At 42.0% G+C, this 20,171-nt stretch overlaps 1 protein-coding gene across 15 annotated transcripts in view; it reads right to left on the reverse strand.

The window, feature by feature from the left end:
• Positions 1–1,800: 1,800 nt before the first annotated feature.
• Positions 1,801–20,171, reverse strand: part of LOC118404938 (potassium voltage-gated channel subfamily KQT member 4-like) — a 102,714-nt gene continuing 84,343 nt past the window's right edge. For 11 of the 15 annotated variants that reach the window (XM_035804336.1, XM_035804335.1, XM_035804333.1 and 8 more), the window contains 9 exons: positions 19,369–19,464; positions 16,420–16,573; positions 15,159–15,275; positions 10,348–10,422; positions 9,265–9,348; positions 7,168–7,252; positions 5,485–5,616; positions 4,561–4,672; positions 1,801–4,156 (listed from right to left, as the gene is read on the reverse strand). In XM_035804336.1, the coding sequence (XP_035660229.1) occupies positions 3,683–4,156; positions 4,561–4,672; positions 5,485–5,616; positions 7,168–7,252; positions 9,265–9,348; positions 10,348–10,422; positions 15,159–15,275; positions 16,420–16,573; positions 19,369–19,464 (1,329 nt within the window). In that variant the 3' untranslated portion in view covers positions 1,801–3,682. Of the gene's footprint in view, positions 4,157–4,560; positions 4,673–5,484; positions 5,617–7,167; positions 7,277–9,264; positions 9,349–10,347; positions 10,423–15,158; positions 15,276–16,419; positions 16,574–19,368; positions 19,465–20,171 lie in introns of all 15 variants that reach the window. The other 4 variants (XM_035804327.1, XM_035804328.1, XM_035804332.1 and 1 more) reach the window with 4 other exon arrangements.

Consider the following 20,171-nt stretch of genomic DNA (forward strand, 5'->3'; position numbering starts at 1 on the left):
AATTTTGCAAACTTGATGATATTCTTAATTAAGATTGAGAGTGATATTGCAAGAAAGCCACTTTCAGTACTGCAGTCTGATATATCCGGTATAACTTAGGGTTTTATTGCAATACAAAGACAGTCAGTCAGGTTAAAACATATAAATATACATCCAGAGTTGCACTCAGAGATCCTCTCACTATAACACAATGTTGTCTGGTATTGCCAGGACTTGCCAGCCTAGCTAAAGTCTGCTTACATATTGCTTGCACAGATTGAAGAGAAAATTTGGAGTCAAAGTGCATTTTGTAGTGCCTGGTTTACACTCAGAACATGTACACATGGACCTGCGCTGGACCAAATGCACAAATGGGTCTCTTCAGAAATGACAACAAATTCTTCTTGTCAGTTGGAAGACATTAAGAAGATTTTCCAAACTAAGAACATCCATGTACATGGTTCATTAACACAGTTAATTCCTGAAGGCATACGATGTCATGTAGTAGGCGCACAAATATACACTTTACATCTGGATTCTTCAACGTTATACAATTCCTTGCACATAAAATATGTAGAAAAAGCTTGTCTGTGTACCTAATTGGTAACGCTAGTATACCTTTATCTGCGGGGTAACCTATATCCGTTGTATAAAGAAAGATGTATTTAGGGAATTTGATTCAACAAATGGTGGTTTCAAATTGCAATATTTGAAAGTATTGTACATCTACTAGTAATGTGAGACCACCGTTCGTCGACTGGATATCCCTGAATACTCTGTTTTGAAAACAACGGGTAAAGGTAACCCCACGGATAAAGGTGAACTAGCATTACATGTACCTAACACTGCTGTTCATCAACCATCAACTTTGAAATGATCAAGGTCGAAATGCCATGAAGGTAGTCTGCTAAGAGCTGCATTTCATAATATACAATGTAGTGCAAAACCATTGCACATTCTTGATAATACTGCAAATGTGTCACATTCATTCCTGTACATACCCAGTATATGCCTGGGTTTTGCTACATCATCAAAGCTGTACAGTGTCCAAAACACAGACTTTGTTACTTTATAAACAACAGCTATAATCATGGCAAACAACACTGGGTTCATGTTTTGTTCTTAAATGACAGCTGGGTAAGAAAGACACATATAACATGGATGACATCCTCTGGGAACCCCAAAACTGACCCCAACATGCGAATAGAAAAAAAAAAGTTGTCTTCATATTGTGAAATCTTTACCATACATATAGGGTATGGTATTACAATTTTCTTTGTTCTTACAAGCAGATCTTTGGAATTCTACTACCCTTTTTTCAATTATATACATATATTATACTACAGGAGACAGTATAATTCCGGACAAATACTCTAATTCCAGAAAACCTCAATAATTTCAAAATAGATTGATAAGATGAATTAACATTTGTATGTATGATATACTTGTATCATTTAGGATAGTGAATACGTAGGTTGCAATTAGATGTCTCTACAAGAAATGTCTGCAGAATTCTGGCTCAGGGTCCCAGAATTACCTACAAATATCAATTCAGCTGGTTAATCTATTTTGAAATAAATTAATGTTTTCCGGAATTAAAGTGTTCATCCGGAATTACTGTCGCCTCTTATATATATATATAAATATGTTTTGTATGATTTAAAGTGTGATCACTTCTTTTGAAATGGAGGTGAGGATGTCATTCATATATCAATGGAAGCAACATGGCCTAACAACTGAACTGTAAAACACCGCCCAGTGGTTGTTACACCTTGTAACTATTTAACATTTTACTGTCTTAGAAAAATCTTGCAGGTGGTATCATTTTACAAAATTTAATGACATGATACATATAATATATTAATGGCAGTGTGTAATCACCAAGATACTGAAACTATAGTATACATGATTGCTCTGTGTGTGTGCGAGACCTGGGTTTGCCACAGTACATTAGAACTGTACTGTGAACGACACCCACATTCTAAGTGTGTATCAACAGTTACTGTTGTTACATAATCCCAGTGTTAAAGATCCAGCATGTAACATTTTCTGTGTGCTGTGTGTGAAAACACCCAGGTTTATATCTACATTGTCAACAGCACAAAGAGTACAACACCCAGCTAGGGCATACATAGTTTCGGTCATTGAATACTGTACACATGACAACAGGAGTCCAAGAAAACTCCAGGTAGGCCCTATCATGTAAACACTGCAGGAGGAAAAACCCAGCTTTTCCAACAAAATAATGTTAGTATTAACCCTTGTTTGCAGCGTGGAACACAGTTCAATGATAAAAAACGTATATGACATGCATTTGTATATGTTAAATTCACTTTACTGTCTCTGCGTGTGACGAACATTAAACGTACAACAAGGTTTGACAATGACTGGAAAATTGCAGCATTTCCTTAGAGTAATTCCAGATTAAAAAACAAAAACGGAAAATCCACTCAACTAGTATTACTAGGAGTAAGTGGGTACAATGTACCTCACTGGGCTAGACGTATGTGCGAAAAATTACTGCGGCAACTTTACAAATTTTACACCAATTTTCCCTGGCAGTCGCACTGTCGTGTGATGCACAGGTACAATACAGACCACACCCTAACCCTAACCCTCAGGTACAGTTAGCCTGGGTGTTGGGTTGATTAGAGTAGTGGGCTGAGTTGACTGGGCCACATTGGTAAAAGGATGAGTTGCTGAAATACATCCTGATTAAACCACATGACTGCAAATGTACCTACACTGACTAACACCTCTGACACAGAGAGCTGCCACAGAAGACTTCAGCTGGAACAGTCGTGTATAGGGCTGGGTATCGGTACAGCATACCAGTACAAAACCGTTTATTCTTATTGGACCGGTCCAGAAAAACCGGACCTGGAAAAATTAGGTGGACCGGATGTTGGACCTATTAGAAAATTAACAGATTATCTGATTTTAATAGGCATTCACACGTTTTGGTGCTTGCAGGTGGAAGAGTGAAGTAGAGAAGGTTTCATAGTCATTTCTACCAAGTTTTACAGTCAACCGTACATGTGCAGTCAGCGTTGCTGGATTTTAAAACGCCAGTTTGAGTCGAATACTCCACCAAACAGATTTCTTTGTAGTGAAATGGACCATTGGTATGAGTCATATTGAATCAGGTCTGGACCTGGACCTGATCCTCTGGACCTAAACCGGACCTGGACCTGAATTTTCTGTACCGGTACCCACCCTTAGTCGTGTACAGAATACCTCAGACTCTACAGAACTGTACTATAGCTGGAACACAGACCAGGCAGGCCGACAGCCAAACACACACTCCTAGCTGCTACAGGCTTTCCTCCTGCTTCTCTCAGGACGTCCTCTTGTGCTCCGCTTACTCTGCCATCATTGTAAGGTTCTCAATAACGTGTGTACGTTGGCAAGTCTTTTTTCAGCAAAGACTGTCCTTAGTTTTGTAGAATTCAACCTTAATTAGATGAGCGTTCTTGCACAGAGACATCCATCCAAGTTGACAGAAACAGCTGAACTGTTGTGAGTGCTATAATGCTGCTAGAATGCAGTGATATCTTTATATTTTCCTCCACCAAAGTGGAAAATCTCTATACTTACATTATAAGACAATTCTGTGTTTAATAATAAAATGATGACAATACCTCCTTCACTCGCTATGTTACAACGTGATGTTCGACAGTAAGTTCTATTGGCAAATTCTCTCCTATACGATATCTGTTTCCCTTCCCAGCATCCTCAGACTGGAGTCACTGTCTGAGGAGAGTTTCGCTCTCCCGTTCCCCGTCTGGTGACCGTTCCCCGCCGTTTCCTCGCCAGTTTCCACACAGTCCTGCGCTTCTTTCCCGTCCTGTTGACAGGAGGTAGTCTCCGCGGCATCACCTTCGGAAGGATCGCTTTCCGAGATAACCGTCGCAGATTGGCGCGGTAAAGCACGTGTGCGTCCGCTCTGTGGGGCTTGCTGCAGTTCTACGCAGTCTTTACTCCTGGTACTGTCAGGTATCAGGCTGATTTGGTTACTATGGCAAGCAGTGTTTGCTCCATCACCATGGACACTTGGGTCAGAGTTCGCTTTGTTACCATGGTCACCAATTTCTTTATCACCATGGGAACCAGGGTCAGGTGGTTTTTGATGCATCAAGTTGATGAGTACATCCAACTTCTGGTCAATGTTGTGGACCTACAGAGAAGCAGATAAAAACATCACGTTAAACTTCATACCTAAATCATCCCAAAGACACTGGTGGACACAGATTGTACCAAAGATAGAAAGTAACCTCAAACCAGTGTAGCTCAAATGAACTCAATGAAATCATATTGAAGGGGAGCTAATCTTCTACTAGTCATTACAGAGAAGACAGATGCTATGCACCGTATTTACTGGAATGTGGTTCACAGCTTAACCTCCCATCCTACCACTGCCCCTAGCTAAGATCTTTGCCCCTTTTAGTAGCATGAAAATAAGGTGAGTAACATAACAGAAATCTGCCACCACAAGCACTTGGTGCAGAGGTAGGGGACAATACCACTGGACCTAATGAACACTAAAATGGTTCAATAATGTTGTACAAATTGAATTCATACCTGTTTTTCCAATCTGATAACTCGATTCTGCAAGGGCATCTTGGGGTCGTTGGCATACTTGTCCTTGGCGTGTCCAGGAGAACGAGAAGAGGACCCTAATATCTCATCCAACCTAAGGAAACACAAGACAGTGTACATGTAGTTCAGGGCCATACTAGTCCAATACAGTTGGTTGGAATATATGTGTAATAATTTGGCTTATATATATATATAGTTGCTAATACAATTTATTGGGGATTCAGAAAAAAATATCTGCAGAACCAGAACAGTTGATTCTCCTTTTGAGTAACTTATGAACAAAGCGGCACATAACTGGATAACAAAGCTCATAGTAAATAACAAAGTTTTTTTATTCAAGATGGATGATTTGGTGACATTCTGTGACCTTTTCCAGGTCAGTTTTGACTGGTTTACATTGCACTGCAGCCACCAAAATGTTGGTGCTGAATGAAACATTTGGCTGTGTAAAAAGAACTTGGTTAATATCCAGAGACTTAATATCAACCTGCGGCTAGTGGCAGTGGCAGGCTATATGGGCATGTTCGGGCATGACACACCCGCCATACACGAGTCGGGTAGGAGGAACCCTTGCATCCTTGGTCGGAAGTCCTCCTAGGAGACGGAAACTCCAAACAACAAACCTGCATCTGCTGGGGCCGTCTTACATCATGTTGCATGCAGTTCTTGCCCCTGTAGGACTAGTGCGCCAGTAGACGAGAGGGTGGAGAAGGGAGTGCACACCCCTCCTTCTCCTTAAAAAGTCACGTGTAGGCCAGGCAGACGAGTCGCCTAACTCACCCTGTCTGCCTACCATTGTCTTCCGAGACAGATGGATGCCAACTATTCATCACATAACCTTTCACATGACTTGTGTGGAAAATTCTCACAAACAAATGAGGAAGAAAACAAATAAACTGGTCTGACCTGCTCTGTAGGTGTTTGACCCTGGCCAGCAGGTCAACGTGCCCAGCAGAGTACTGTTCTATCACATCTTTCACATCGTACGGCCTCAACGCTTCTCGAAACTTCCGCCTAGCAACAAAATACTTGATTTTTCTGAAAAAGACAAATTGAGATTTGGATTCAGGGTAAGTCGGTTGGTTTACAAAGAGTGAGCGCTGGTCATAACATAAATCTAGCATGATTGTGTTAACTTTAGGCTATTAGCATGTTTTAAAATATAGAATGAAGACCTTTATTGTACAGTTTTGCCCAACTGAGCTAGGTACTGGTCACAACAAGTCAAAACATATATACATATCACAAATCACAAATCTTGTCTAATACAGAAGTTTGGCTTCTTCTTGCTTCTTGGTGAAAATGTAGGACTGTATGGGTTTAGCTATGGTTGGTTTGTCAAAACGCATGAGAAATATAAACTTGTCAGTGCTACTCATGTGTCTAAAATGAGGGAATCTACTTTCTATGTAATTAAATAGAATATTTCTATCATTGACATACATATCACAATCAACAGTGAAGTGCACTTCATCTTCTACCATGTTTGAGGTACAAAATTGGTGTCTCTTTGTTCTAGAGGAGTGCGGTTGTGCCTTCCTGATTCAATTCGCAGTTTGTGGCAACTGATTCTTAGTTTAGCAATGGTAGTTCTGTGCCGAACGTTTGTAATTTTCAAATACTGATCTTCATTGTATGTGGACTTCAGTAGTCTGTACGTTCGGAGTTCGTTTTTTGCACTTAAACCTAATATAATGACTTGAGCTTCCTGAGTGAATGTTTTAGGTAGGGTCCGCCTTGCGTACTGCATAAGTCATGATGTATCTACTTTCTTGCATGTCCTGCATGTTTCACATTTAGTGCCCAGTGCATCTACCTGTAGCTTACTGCATGTTGTTCACTGGGGTACATCTTTTATTGTATTGCATGTTATGCACTGTACATGATATGCTGTACAATAGAGTGCTTCTTTTTTATATTGCAAATTGTTTGACACTTGAGGTTTATGGCATGTAAATGAGTACCTAGCTTTATAGTTATATCCTCTTGGATGGGGTGTGCATGTTAGGTCGAAGATGCCACTTTTAGCGTTAATGTCAAGCTGCGCCTCTGACATGTTTAAGAACCCATGCACTGCACTAGTGCACTTGTCAAAAAAGAATTAGTAAACCATGTAAACCATAAAACATGTAAAGGTGTTATGATCAAACATAGCAATCCAGTCTAAGGCAGCTTGTACTTCCTGTTTAAATACAGTGAACTCCAGTTATTTGGATTTCTGCTTCTTGGATAATTCGGGTTATTGCATAGAATTGGGAAATCCAAAACCATTGGCCATTCATTCTATTGTATAAGGCTTTGCAGAATTGGATAACCCACTTTCTCAAACTTCGGGTTTTTGGATAGGATTACGTCAAATTATAGCGAATAAAATGCGAAAATATACACTAAAACTCACAAAATGAGGCCAAAATTAACCAAAAACTGTATGTATGAAGGCATAAAATCATGAAAAGAACCGTAAGATAGGTTGATTCCACCAAAAATCTTGCCAATGCCGCTGTGGTAGTGTGCGAACATTGGTTAGTGTCTTGGATACAATGTGTATATTGCCTTTAAGGCTATGGAAAACGAACAAAGATGGCTTACCTTATTGCACGGATGGCGTTTTTGTGTGCTGGAGACAGGCGAGCCAGGCCCCAGGGCTGGTGATACTCCTCCTCTGACAGGGCATCTGAACAACCAAGTAATACAGAAACTGAACCCAAACAGTCACAACACAAAATAAAACAGAAGGAAAGGTGCAACGGAATCGAAATAATACAGGAGAGAAAGATCAGGACTTTGTTAGTACCGTATGATGATGAACAAGGTTAAAGGAAATGGGTTAATATGGGGATAGCAACAGCCTGAATGTATATAACGCTAGTTCACCTTTATTTGCGGGGTAACCTATATCCGTTATTTAAAAAAAATGGGTATTTGCGGATATTTGAAGTCGACGGACGGTAGTTTCAAACTACAATATTTTGAACATATTACAACTTGAAACCACTGTTCATCCAGTTGATATCCCTTAATAACGTGTTGGTAAACTCAACGAATATAGATTACCCTGTGGATAAAGGTAACCTAGCGTTACAATAACATGGGATCAGTAAGATGAAGACAAGTTGGTGGACTTTTTTCTGACAGGTGCTTTAACATTTGATTTAGTATTTTATGTGATTATTATCATCAAAATGATCACATTGCTGATGATTAATACACCATGTAGCAGGAGATAGACCTAACAGTTCATACTAAGCATGGTGGTAAAAGGCTGCAATCCATAGGATATGACTGTCAAAGCTGGGAAAGCTGCACAAGTAGCGAGAGTCTGACTCTCTACCAGACTCCATATGCTGCCGAAAAACAGCAGAATTTGGCCGAATAGACTGAAAAATACGTATGCTAGAGGTTTTATAGCTGGACATATATAGGAATTAAGTTTGTTGGCATAAATTTCAACAAAAGAACTAAAATTCCTATTGCAAACTGTATTCCTACAATGGACTAACTCCTGAGGCATATTGTTCTGTCTGTAATGTTTCTAGCAGCCTATAGTGTCTGGTAGAGAATTTAGTAGTGGCTGCTAATGAGTGGCAACAATGACTCCTATTAATAATAAGTGAGTGGCAACAAGTCAGCAAATCTGTAAAGAAAACAGTTCTTGGCATGCATGGTCTGGGCTGCCATGCTGGACACCTATGAGAAGAGGAAGAGTTAGTAGATTGAGCTGAGTTAAAAAAGGCAGGTATTGCATCAACCAGAGTTACAAGGAGAATGAGAGTAGAAAAAGTCAGTCTATCACCCCTTTAATAATAACTCCCACAACTGAAGAAAGTCACAATGGGAAGCTGTATGTGGACTCAAGATACTAGTTCTAGTCACAATTGGAAAAATGGGCCCACAAGGTTATACATGGTCTTTTTTTCGCTTTCTTTGGTGACTCCTATGTGCCTCTGTGGGACAGCCATGCTATTTCGGGGCACGCCTGGGCCCGCAAATTCTAACTGTACAGTTAAAATCAACATAGAAACTGGCAAGAAATAGATGGCACAACCTGATTGTGATTAAACACTGAGAGGTACCTCCCGTTATCCGACAGTCAACTGGGACAAATTTGAGACTTCAGAGCCTGGCCAGAGCTAATGTTACATGTATAACCACCATGCATCAGTAAATGTGACTGTAAGTTTCAATTCAACATTATTTCCCTTATTCCCAATGTGCTTCTGTAAGCTTCATGTTATACGAACATGCTCTCCTATCTAAAATAGAAGCAGATGAACAGTAGTGTGAACATGCTCTCCTACATGTACTAGTGAAGATGTAGTGTAACTGTGAGCATGCTTTCCTACTTTTATGTACCCTACTAAAAACTTTAAGATACAGTCATGTAGTAAAGGGAACATAGTAGTGAAGATGCAGTGAGAACATGCTCTTCAACACAGAGTAGATGCAGTGTGAACAAGCTCTCAAATTTGGAATACAACGTAGTGAAACCATGCTGTCTCATATACGGTCAATGAAGAGTGAATTTTACCTGAAAGTGTAAATATAAAGTATAAATAGTAGCTACATGTATAGTATAAAGAGTGCTGCGATGGATGTACAGTTAACTCCCATTGTTGAAAACAGATGTAAGACTGTGAGGTAGTCAGTATGGAGATGGTTCACACCGACTCATGCTGTATAACTTACACCCAGCCATGTCCTCCACAGTATATCTGACACGATATTTGTCCCGCAGACCACTTTTGTCTGATCCTGGCGACTCGTAAGATGCTACAAGGGGAGGACAAGGCACTGGTTAGGGTACAGTTAATTACATTAAGGACATGAAGCTGTTAGTATACTGCTCTCTCATTCAATATACGGTTTATCTCTGTTGTTCTCTATGGTTAGGCATGCTAACATTGTATTACATGTTATACAGAAACATTCACAAAAAGTTTGGATGGAAAACATTGCTTTGATCAATAATATCATTTTTATCACTTCATAAGGTGTACGGTGTTGAGTATCATTGGAAATTCATTTACCGTTCTTTTTAATGATATCATCATGTTTGTTATTAATATTATCCTACATCACCCTACATTCAAGGGTCTAAGACTCCAATTAACTGTAAGTGTATGACATCCAAAACAACAGTGCTGACAACACAAAGAAAACACAGCATCTGATGTTACAGGAATTTCTAAAGATTCTTTGGGTGCACCCATGGTGCTCACTGCATGAAAGTATGGTCGTTTGAGGTTACAAATGAGGTATCATTTTAATGCACAATCTATATACAAGCCTTTTTAATGATGTACAAATTATGCTAATCAGTACAAAACAACAGACAAGGGGAATTTTAGCACAGAGATATTACCAACAAAATCAAGTTTCCCAACTTTCTGTGTCAACACCTGTACAGAACGCAAGAATCAAAATAGGTGAGCTATATGTAAGTAGTAGACTTGCAGTCGTTCAACAGTGGTAAGTCAGGCAGCACACATGATGACATCATCCAGGCTAGCACATGGTTGTCTCTAGTTTGGGTATTCACTAATCTAGACAACAAACCTACTATAAACTTATTGTCAACCTGAGAAAGAAATTATCAATTTAACAATAACACATAGTGTACGATTATTGCTAGGATGATAAAGTTCCTTGATGTGAGTTAGACTGCAGTTAAAGTTCTGTTGTAGTTAGAAAGTAGAGGGTTGTTAGTAAAGTGGTCATTATTGTCTGTTAGGTTGTGGTTGGTTAGTCTGCTGCTGGACCAAGACTTACTCATGACAGCGTTGACCGTTTCTCTCCATCGGACCCCTGCCGGCTTTTTCCCCGACAAAGGCTTGCCTGAGTCCGCTAAAGAAAGTGATATGATTGAGTTAGAGGAAAAACACCAGGACTCCCTATTACAGTACATATGATGAAGAAACCATGAGTGATGTTGAGAAGCATTATTCCTTATCACCAGTGTGTTACATTATAGGTGCAAGGCTCCAAAGTAGACAGTACACCCTTGTTGGTATATTGGTGTTACTCAAAAGGCCACATGAAGACTAGTTTAGACTGGTTAGACTGGCAGACATCATCTAACGCTAGTTCACCTTTATCCATAGGGTAACCTTTATCTGTCGTTTTTAAGAACAATGCATTTAGGGAAATGAAGCTGACAGATGGTGGCTTCAAACTGCAATATTTTAAAAATAGTACAATTTGAACCTACCGTCCATCGACTTAATATCCCTGGATACCCTGTATCAATACAACGGATATAGCTTACCACGCGGATAAAGGTGAACTAATGGTACATGTGGCTTGAGCACTTAACAATACATTCCTGTGCCCCATTACCTCTTACTGCTGTGTCTTCTTCCTAAGTATTGCCACATGTACATTTGTAAGTAGAAACTTATTAATTGTTACATGCCCACATCACACATCAACCCTATCTACTAAATAAATGGACGTGTAAGGCTTTGTCAATCGGACATCACATGATTCAGTCATACCCTATCATTAAAAAATACTTAGTAATAACTTTCTGTCAGTACTATTAAGGCTCTCAGTACTAGCCTTGGTACAGAGGCACAGGTAAAAACCAACCTCTGTCCCCATGTTACAGTTCAACCAATACGACCAAGGTTTATGTCACTAGTCTTGGTACATATCTATGGGTAACGTTAGTTCACCTTTATCCGTAGGGTAACCTATATCCGTTGTATATAAAAATATGGTATTTGGGGGCCGTTAAGTTGATGGAAGGTACTTTTACATTGCAATATTTTGAAAATGTTGACATTTGAAACCCACGTCGTTGACCTGACATCTCTAAATACCCAGTTTTTTAAAACAACGAATCTAAGTTACCCCACGGATTAAGGTGAACTAGCGTTACAAGTGAACTTCAGTCATATGCTATAGCAACCAGTACTACTGAGTCTTGTATCTCTGACCTTGGTACTGAAGTACATGTACAAGTCAACTACAGCTAGAGTAGCCAGTACTACTGAGGCTCTCAGTATTAGCCTTGGTACTAATTTTAATTTACCAGTACTACTGAGGCCTGTAGCCCTGCCCGTAGTACCGAACTGTGGGTACACATCTATTGCAGTCCCCTTGCCATTGTACCAGTACTACTGAGGCCTGTAGCCCTGCCCTTGGTACTGAACTATGGGTACACATCTATTGCAGTCCCCATGCTATTGTACCAGTACTACTGAGGCCTGTAGCCCTGTCCTTGGTACTGAACTATGGGTACACATCTATTGCAGTCCCCATGCTATTGTACCAGTACTACTGAGGCCTGTAGCCCTGCCCTTGTTACTGAACTATGGGTACACATCTATTGCAGTCCCCATGCCATTGTACCAGTACTACTGAGGCCTGTAGCCCTGTCCTTGGTACTGAACTATGGGTACACATCTATTGCAGTCCCCATGCCATTGTACCAGTACTACTGAGGCCTGTAGCCCTGCCCTTGCTACTGAACTATGGGTACACATCTATTGCAGTCCCCATGCTAATGTACCAGTACTACTGAGGCCTGTAGCCCTGCCCTTGGTACTGAACTATGGGTACACATCTATTGCAGTCCCCATGACATTGTACCAGTACTACTGAGGCCTGTAACCCTGTCCTTGGTACTGAACTATGGGTACACATCTATTGCAGTCCCCATGACATTGTACCAGTACTACTGAGGCCTGTAGGCCTGTCCTTGGTACTGAACTATGGGTACACATCTATTGCAGTCCCCATGCCGTACCAGTACTACTGAGGCCTGTAGGCCTGTCCTTGGTACTGAACTATGGGTACACATCTATTGCAGTCCCCATGCCGTACCAGTACTACTGAGGCCTGTAGCCCTGCCCTTGGTACTGAACTATGGGTACACATCTATTGCAGTCCCCATGCCATTGTACCAGTACTACTGAGGCCTGTAGGCCTGTCCTTGGTACTGTCCTTGGTACTGAACTATGGGTACACATCTATTGCAGTCCCCATGCCATCATAAATGCCTCCATACAGACAAGTGAATTTCCAGAGGATTGGAAGAAAGCTAGACTGTCACCCATACACAAGGCTGGTGACAGAGACGCTCCCAACAACTACTGACCCATCAGCATCCTGCCTGCCGTCTCCAAAATCCTGGAAAGAGCTGCACACACACAGCTCTATGACTACCTGACAACCAACAACGTGCTCTCACAAGTTCAATCCGGCTTCAGACCTGGGCACTCAACACATACGGCTGTACACTTGCTCACTGAGAAGTGGTACAAGGCCATGAACGACGGTGAACTGACTGGAGCAGTGTTCATTGACCTGTCCAAGGCCTTTGATACACTCGATCACTCCATCCTTCTCCAGAAGATGTCCAGATATGGCATACAGGGCCATGCTCTTGACTGGTTCCAGTCATATCTCACTGGAAGGAAACACTGTACTTCAATCAATGAAGCAACTTCCGAATTGTACCAAGTAAGTACGGGGTACTCAGGGATCTATACTAGGACCCCTGCTGTTCATCATCTATGTCAACGATATGCCAGAATGCCTCCAGTTTTGTGACATCTCCATGTATGCTGATGATACGGTAATCCACTACAGTAGCAAGGACCTCACGAACATTGAGAACAAACTTCAAAATGACCTTCTACGGCTGTCCAAATGGTTTGCTGCATACTCTTTATCAATGAATAGTAGCAAGTGTAAATGCATGTGGATTGGAACATCCAAGAGACTGGCAAGCATCAACTATCCTAACTTGGCTGTCAATGGCGTCAACATCAAAACATGTGACAAATACACCTACCTGGGCGTTGTGATCGACTGTCAGCTAAAGTGGAAGGACCAGGTAAAAGCCGTCCTCGGGAAACTGAAACGATCATTATTTATGATGAAACACATCAGCCCCTTCATCTCAACAGCAGCACTCCGTACCCTGTATAACGCCATCTTCTTACCACACATCACATATGCCTGCACAGCATGGGAAGCTGCCCCAGACCAAGACTTACAAAAGATTCAAAGGATGCAGAACAGGGCTGGAAAACTGATACTGAACGCTCCATACAGGACACCAACAACTGAAGTTCTCTCCCAGCTAGGCTGGAAAGACATTAAAGCGACACACCAGTACAGCAATGCCGTGCTAGTCTACAAGGCCCTAAACAGCAAACTACCACCCTACATGCGTCAGATGTTTGTGTACTGCAGGGACCAGAGTACACGGACAACCAGACAAAGCACAAGTAGTCAATTGGTTGTCCCAAAACCGAATCGAGAGACCTTCAGAAGATCAATAGCCTACCGTGGCCCCTATGTCTGGAACAACCTACCACCAGACACACGTACGGCTCCAAATCTGACCAGCTTTAAGAGACTCTTGAAGTAAAAGTAATTGACCAAAACGAACGGACACGGACTATGAACACTGAGCCATCTGCACCACTATATGTTTTGTACAATGTATGTGTAGTGATATAGGTTGATGAATCTAATAGTACTCAATGTAATCTGTATCTGTATTATATTTTATATGACCCTGACCTCCCTCATGACCTCAATGAAAAGCGGCCTGCTGGCCGATTTGAGCTTCTCATGAATAAACAAAGGTTCAAACAAACAAACAAATGCCATTGTACCAGTTCTACTGAGGCATGTAGGCCTATCCTTGGTACTGAACTATGGGTACACATCTATTGCAGTCCCCATGCCGTACCAGTACTACTGAGGCCTGTAGGCCTATCCTTGGTACTGAACTATGGGTACACATCTATTGCAGTCCCCATGCCGTACCAGTACTACTGAGGCCTGTAGGCCTATCCTTGGTACTGAACTATGGGTACACATCTATTGCAGTCCCCATGCCATTGTACCAGTACAACTGAGACCTGTAGCCCTGCCCTTGGTACTGAACTATGGGTACACATCTATTGCAGTCCCCATGCCATTGTACCAGTACTACTGAGGCCTCTAGCCCTGTCCTTGGTACTGAACTATGGGTACACATCTATTGCAGTCCCCATGCCATTGTACCAGTACAACTGAGACCTGTAGCCCTGCCCTTGTTACTGAACTATGGGTACACATCTATTGCAGTCCCCATGCCATTGTACCAGTACTACTGAGGCCTCTAGCCCTGTCCTTGGTACTGAACTATGGGTACACATCTATTGCAGTCCCCATGCCATTGTACCAGTACTACTGAGGCCTCTAGCCCTGTCCTTGGTACTGAACTATGGGTACACATCTGTTGCAGTCCCCATGCTATTGTACCAGCACTATTGAGGCCTGTAGCCCTGCCCTTGGTACTGTACTGTGGGTACACATCTATTGCAGTCCCCATGCTCATGTACCAGTATTAATGAGGCCTGTAGACCTGTCCTTAGTACAGAACTATGGGTACATATCTGTTGCAGTCCCAATGCTATTGTACCAGTACTACTGAGGCTCAAAGCCCTGCCCTTGGTACTGAACTACAGGTTCATAACAACCACAGTCCCCATGTTATAATAACTACAGTAACTACTTCTAAGGACTATTGTCCTGACCATGGTACTGTACTACAGGTACAAGCAGGCTGTACTTACCCACAGACATCTGTCTGCCTGTACTGCCCGAGCTCTCAGCGCTGACCTGAGTAGTGAACTGTTGGTCCACACCGTCTCCTACCTCCAGACCCTGGAGCCTGCTGACTGTGGGGCGCGCTGAGGGATGGAGTAGTGAAAAACATGACAGTTTGATTCCATGTATAAACCACAGCGACTTTCAGTATTTTCAGTCAGCCGACTTCCCTAAGGAAAGTATCTTCTGGTATGTTTAACTGTTGGCTGATAAGTTCAGGAAAAGAACTGGGCATTTTTATTTCCTTTGAAGGCAAAATTTACATTTCAGCATTTTTGTGAATTTCTTGATACTTTAGTCCCAGCCATCACAGATGTTAGTGATTCTCTCCTCCCCTTCATCCCCTCATCAACCTTCCTCTGGCCAGCTGTCCATGGCCTTTACCACACTACTTTCAGAAAGGGGGTGCTGAACTACAATGCTACAGTATTAGGACCCCAATAGCTAACCACATACCAAATATCATACAAATCCATCAAAAGGATCTTTCGTTAAAGGAAGCAACACATGATAAGCCAACGCAATTTTATTTGTTGTTTCTTGGATTTTTTTTCAAGAAAAAAATGTGTCAGTGAGTCAGAAAAAAAAAACTTTTCTAAAATTCGGGGTTAGAATAGATTGAGATCAGGAAAACCTTAACTGTCAACATTTAGGGGGTCCCTGGTAGCAAAGTCCAAAGTTTGAAAAAAAATGATAAACGTACCATCCAAAACAGGCACGTACAGCTACTAGAATTTGAGGCCCATAGTTAATTTGAGAAAGGAGAGGCAGTGAAAACTTGTAAACACGAGGTGTGGCCATCAATTTAAAAGGTTTTTTTTTTTTTTTTTTCAAATCGGAAAAAAACGGTCGGGAAATCCGAGAAACAACAAATAAAATTGGTGTGGCCTAACCAGAAACCATGACGCTCTTGAAATCATTACGTCACAGCCTAGATCCAGTAGCAACAGCTGCCTCTTCGCACTGATGCGCGTCAAGTCCATCTGATTTCAATGTTATTGCTACAAGTATGCTCTGGAACAGCTACGGTCAAGTACCAGACCACGTGCACGAGTCTAAATCCTTCCTGCCTTGTGATTTTATGTACTGGATTGTTGTTCTTTTTAAATGTATTGTCTAATTGTCTGTTCTTATGGGCCTTGGTGCCTGACAATAAACTATTGAGAAACAATACCCCTGTAGGAGGTAAGCCCCCTCTTGGAGGTAACAGTGACTGTTGTGTCTGACCTAGAGGACTGCTGGTGCTGAACCGTGACAGTTGGGATTTGAATGATTTCTTCTTCGCTGCCGCGTCCTTCCTGTCGGGCACCGCTCGCAGGTGGGGCAGCCAGGTCGCAATGGAGCGAGAGTTTTTATCCCCAGCATAACACCTCCACAAGCACTGAAATGTAGAGAACATGTGGTGGTGCTGCAATGGTGCAGGTAACACTGAGAATTACCTGCACCAGACAGATTTTACCTGCACCTTCTCAATTAGGAAGTATGGATCATACTAAAATTGTTCAGGAACAACTGCTTTTTTTCTTCTTTTATATCTTATAGGTGGTAACATTCAATGCAGCTAATAACAATCCACATACACCTGCATCATAGGACATATATGTATAAAACCCAGTACATGGACCAGTGCAGGCTAGGTGCAGGTAGACACCAGAAATACCTGCACAGCTCCAATGTTACCTTCACTAGCCTGGATATGCAGGTGGTCTTTCGAGCCCTGAGATTGCAAGTAGAGCAATGTGCCGTCGCTGCTTCACATGTTTTCTGCCAAGCACACCGGGCTATCCCTACTCTTCTAGATTAAGTGCATTCAGTTTAGGGCTGTCTCCAGCTTTACATTTTTCTCCATCCCACTCATTGTTTTGGAGCCAATGCTGTTGTTTTCTCTGTGAAACCTACCATTTTAAGCTTATGAAAATACATTTTTCAACAGTCACTAAGGGACCGTACGGCATTTAGCGAGGGGGGAGGGCCGGTCGCCGGGGGGGAGGGCCAAGCAAAAAAATATTTTGCCAGGGGGAGGGCCTAGCAAATTTTTTTTACTTGGGGGGAGGGCCAAGCAAAAAAAATAGCTTGGTCTGCCAGCAAAATATGTCCCTTAAAATCCAAGAAACGGCGCTTCAGAGGGTCAAGATTTCAAAATTTTTCTGGACCTCTGCAAGGGATCGCCCGAGGTTGGCGCTCGGGATACAGTGAAAATGCGAAAGGGAGGGGGCGGGGCTTATGCATGACGCCCTCGAAAACCTTCTTCACGTACAGAAATGTTATTAAACTCTAGATTAGTCTGCCAGCAAAATTTACCCGTCTTATTGCCCTCAAAATGTAAGAAATGGCGTTCAGAGCTCGAGGGTAAATATTTGAAAATTTCCCTGGATCTCTTTTGACGTGACCGGCCTCGATCGCGCCTTTGATGACCGACATCGTGATAATGTGTTTGGGGGGGATTTAATTTTGTATTTCTAAATTGAAATGCTATTAAAGTTAGCTTTGTTTGTCAGCAAAAGATCTCCTCAAACTGAAGGAAATAGCTTTTAAGAGGGTCAAGATTTCAAAATTCTCCCGGACCTACCTTGCGATTATTTGTGCCTTTGGCACCGAACATGGTGTTCGGAACGTCGTTCTCAAAAACTTGAAACCCTCGTATTTTATCTTTTTTTTCATAGAAATGTCATCTAACCAGCAAATTTTCCCATAAAAAAGCAATGCAGGAAATCGTGGCAAAAAAAGCGTGGCATTCCTAAAAGGTCTCACGCCCGCCGCCGGCTAGAGAGAGGCGACCGGTCTTACCCCGCCGTGGGAAAATCAGCGTCACGCGTCGGCGCCCCCCTCCCCACTACAGTTTTGGAAGTCGAATCGTGCTGTCGTTTTGGTTTTCATTTTTTTCCCCCGATTTACCGTAAGTTATTACCACCACAGAACCAAGAAAAAGTCCAAAATATTGAAAATAGTTTCCGTCAAGCCGCTCAGGCCCGCGAGCTTGCAATACGTTATATTAGGGAGCGGGGCGCGCGCCGCTTCGTGGCGCAAATCTACTAGAAATCCAGGTACAAATGCTTTTAAGGTGATGTTTTGATATCAAAACAATGAAATAGCTTCTATAAAGCAAATATTTATGCCTCTATGAAGCAGATATTTATCCCTCTATTAAGCAGATATTTTGAGCCATTCTGTTTTCCTTTTTTTACAAGGGGTGAGAGATCTGCTTCTCGATGAAAATCATGAAAAAGTATGACGCAAAGCACATTTCCAAATGCGGGAGAGCAGTGTTTTATTGGCGTCTTGAATATTTTTTTTCAAAGTTGATAGGAGGGGGGAGGGCCAAGCAAAAATATTTTGTCCTGAGGGGAGGGCCTAGCAAAAAAAAATTTACTTGGGGGGAGGGCCATGCAAAAATTTTTTGACCCGACCCTCTGGCGACCGGCCCTCCCCCCTCACTAAACGCCGTACGGTCCCTAACGGATCGGGTAAATTATTTTTCCACCCAGACACGAACCAGATAATATTTTGGGTTATCACACAGACTTCTATTTGTATCACACAGGCTTGCATAGAAAAATCTGAACCTGCTGTGTGTTCACCAAGTGTACCTCTATTGGTAATTTGAATTCTGGATTTGAGCCATAGAATTGATGTTACTTTTTTCTTTCGAGGACCAAATCTTTTCAGCTTCTGGTGCATTTCACATTGAAATTTGTGGGTTTTTTTGTGGGAAAGTATGACGTAAATAAAATGCAATACGATGTATTCCACATCTACCTCGGAGTCCGTTCCTGCCCTCCCAAAGGTTGGATCACCCTCCTGTCTTCGCGGAATCCTACCTGCATGTGGTTTAGCTAGGACCTTGGGTGATACAGAATACACCATGCTGTATTCTAAAATTGGCTATATGGTAAAACCTGTTTATGTCATACCTGTGACTCGAAAAGGTTCGATACGGGTGTTCCGGACCGGGCCATAACTTCCGTATCGCACAGGCTTGAAAGGCGTATCACACAGGCTCCATTCGAATAAATCGAACTTTTTCGAGCGGGCCGAGTGTGGCGCCATCGAAAGTTTGATTACCTGATTTGGATATTGGAACATTACTGTTTCGGCCGTCGGGCGATCCAACCCGCGGTCGGGCTGGGACCTCGGGTGATACGGAATACACCGTGTTGTATTCTATATAGACAGTACCTGTATCAGTGCTGCGGCGGGGTGCCTTCTCCGTGCAAAGTGTTTCTGTCGGGCCTGCTCTTGTACCTTCAGGGCGAATCCAGATCCCAGAATGCCCTGCAACAGTAAGGGTCATAGAGAGTCAAGACTGGGCAGCTATGGTGACTTCAAAGTGGTCATACTGGTCAGTTCATACTGCTTCTGCACCAATAATACCAGGCTTGGTCAGAGAAAGGCCATGCTTGTTAATGTTAGCAAAGTCTATCATGTCCCAAGTTTTCCGCAAAAAAAGAAAAAGTATGCACATAACAAAAGCTCAGACCAAAGCTTCATACACAGGAAACTTGATCGTACCAATTGTTTGTAAGAAGGAAATAGTCCAAAAGGTAACAAAAACATCAGCCATAATTCCAAGAGGTATCCAATGTCCATCGCATTAACAAAAAACAGTAAATTTTTAGACATCATCTAAAAATATTCACATGTAGCATCAGTGATCACACTTGACATCCAGGTGTTGAAAACATTCTTGGGAAAGCCTTAGTAACCATGCATTTGAAGATGACGTGCATTTTGGCAGTGTGTTTACTTATTAGGATAGCATGCAACGAGGAAAAATTGGCATTATGCTCCTTTCTATATTGACAATTACAACGTATTGCAGCAAACGATATGGAAAACATGTAACGGTACATGTATGTTTGCCAAAACTAGTTACAAATAAATCTGTGTCATGACTTAAAATTTAAGCTTTACTAAATTTTCATCAATGAATTGATCAAAGAAAGTTTCTTCTTCATTGTACTTCAGTCTACAGATTTGTG

Source organism: Branchiostoma floridae, chromosome 17 (genome assembly GCF_000003815.2).
Source record: "Branchiostoma floridae strain S238N-H82 chromosome 17, Bfl_VNyyK, whole genome shotgun sequence".
NCBI lineage: Eukaryota > Metazoa > Chordata > Leptocardii > Amphioxiformes > Branchiostomatidae > Branchiostoma > Branchiostoma floridae.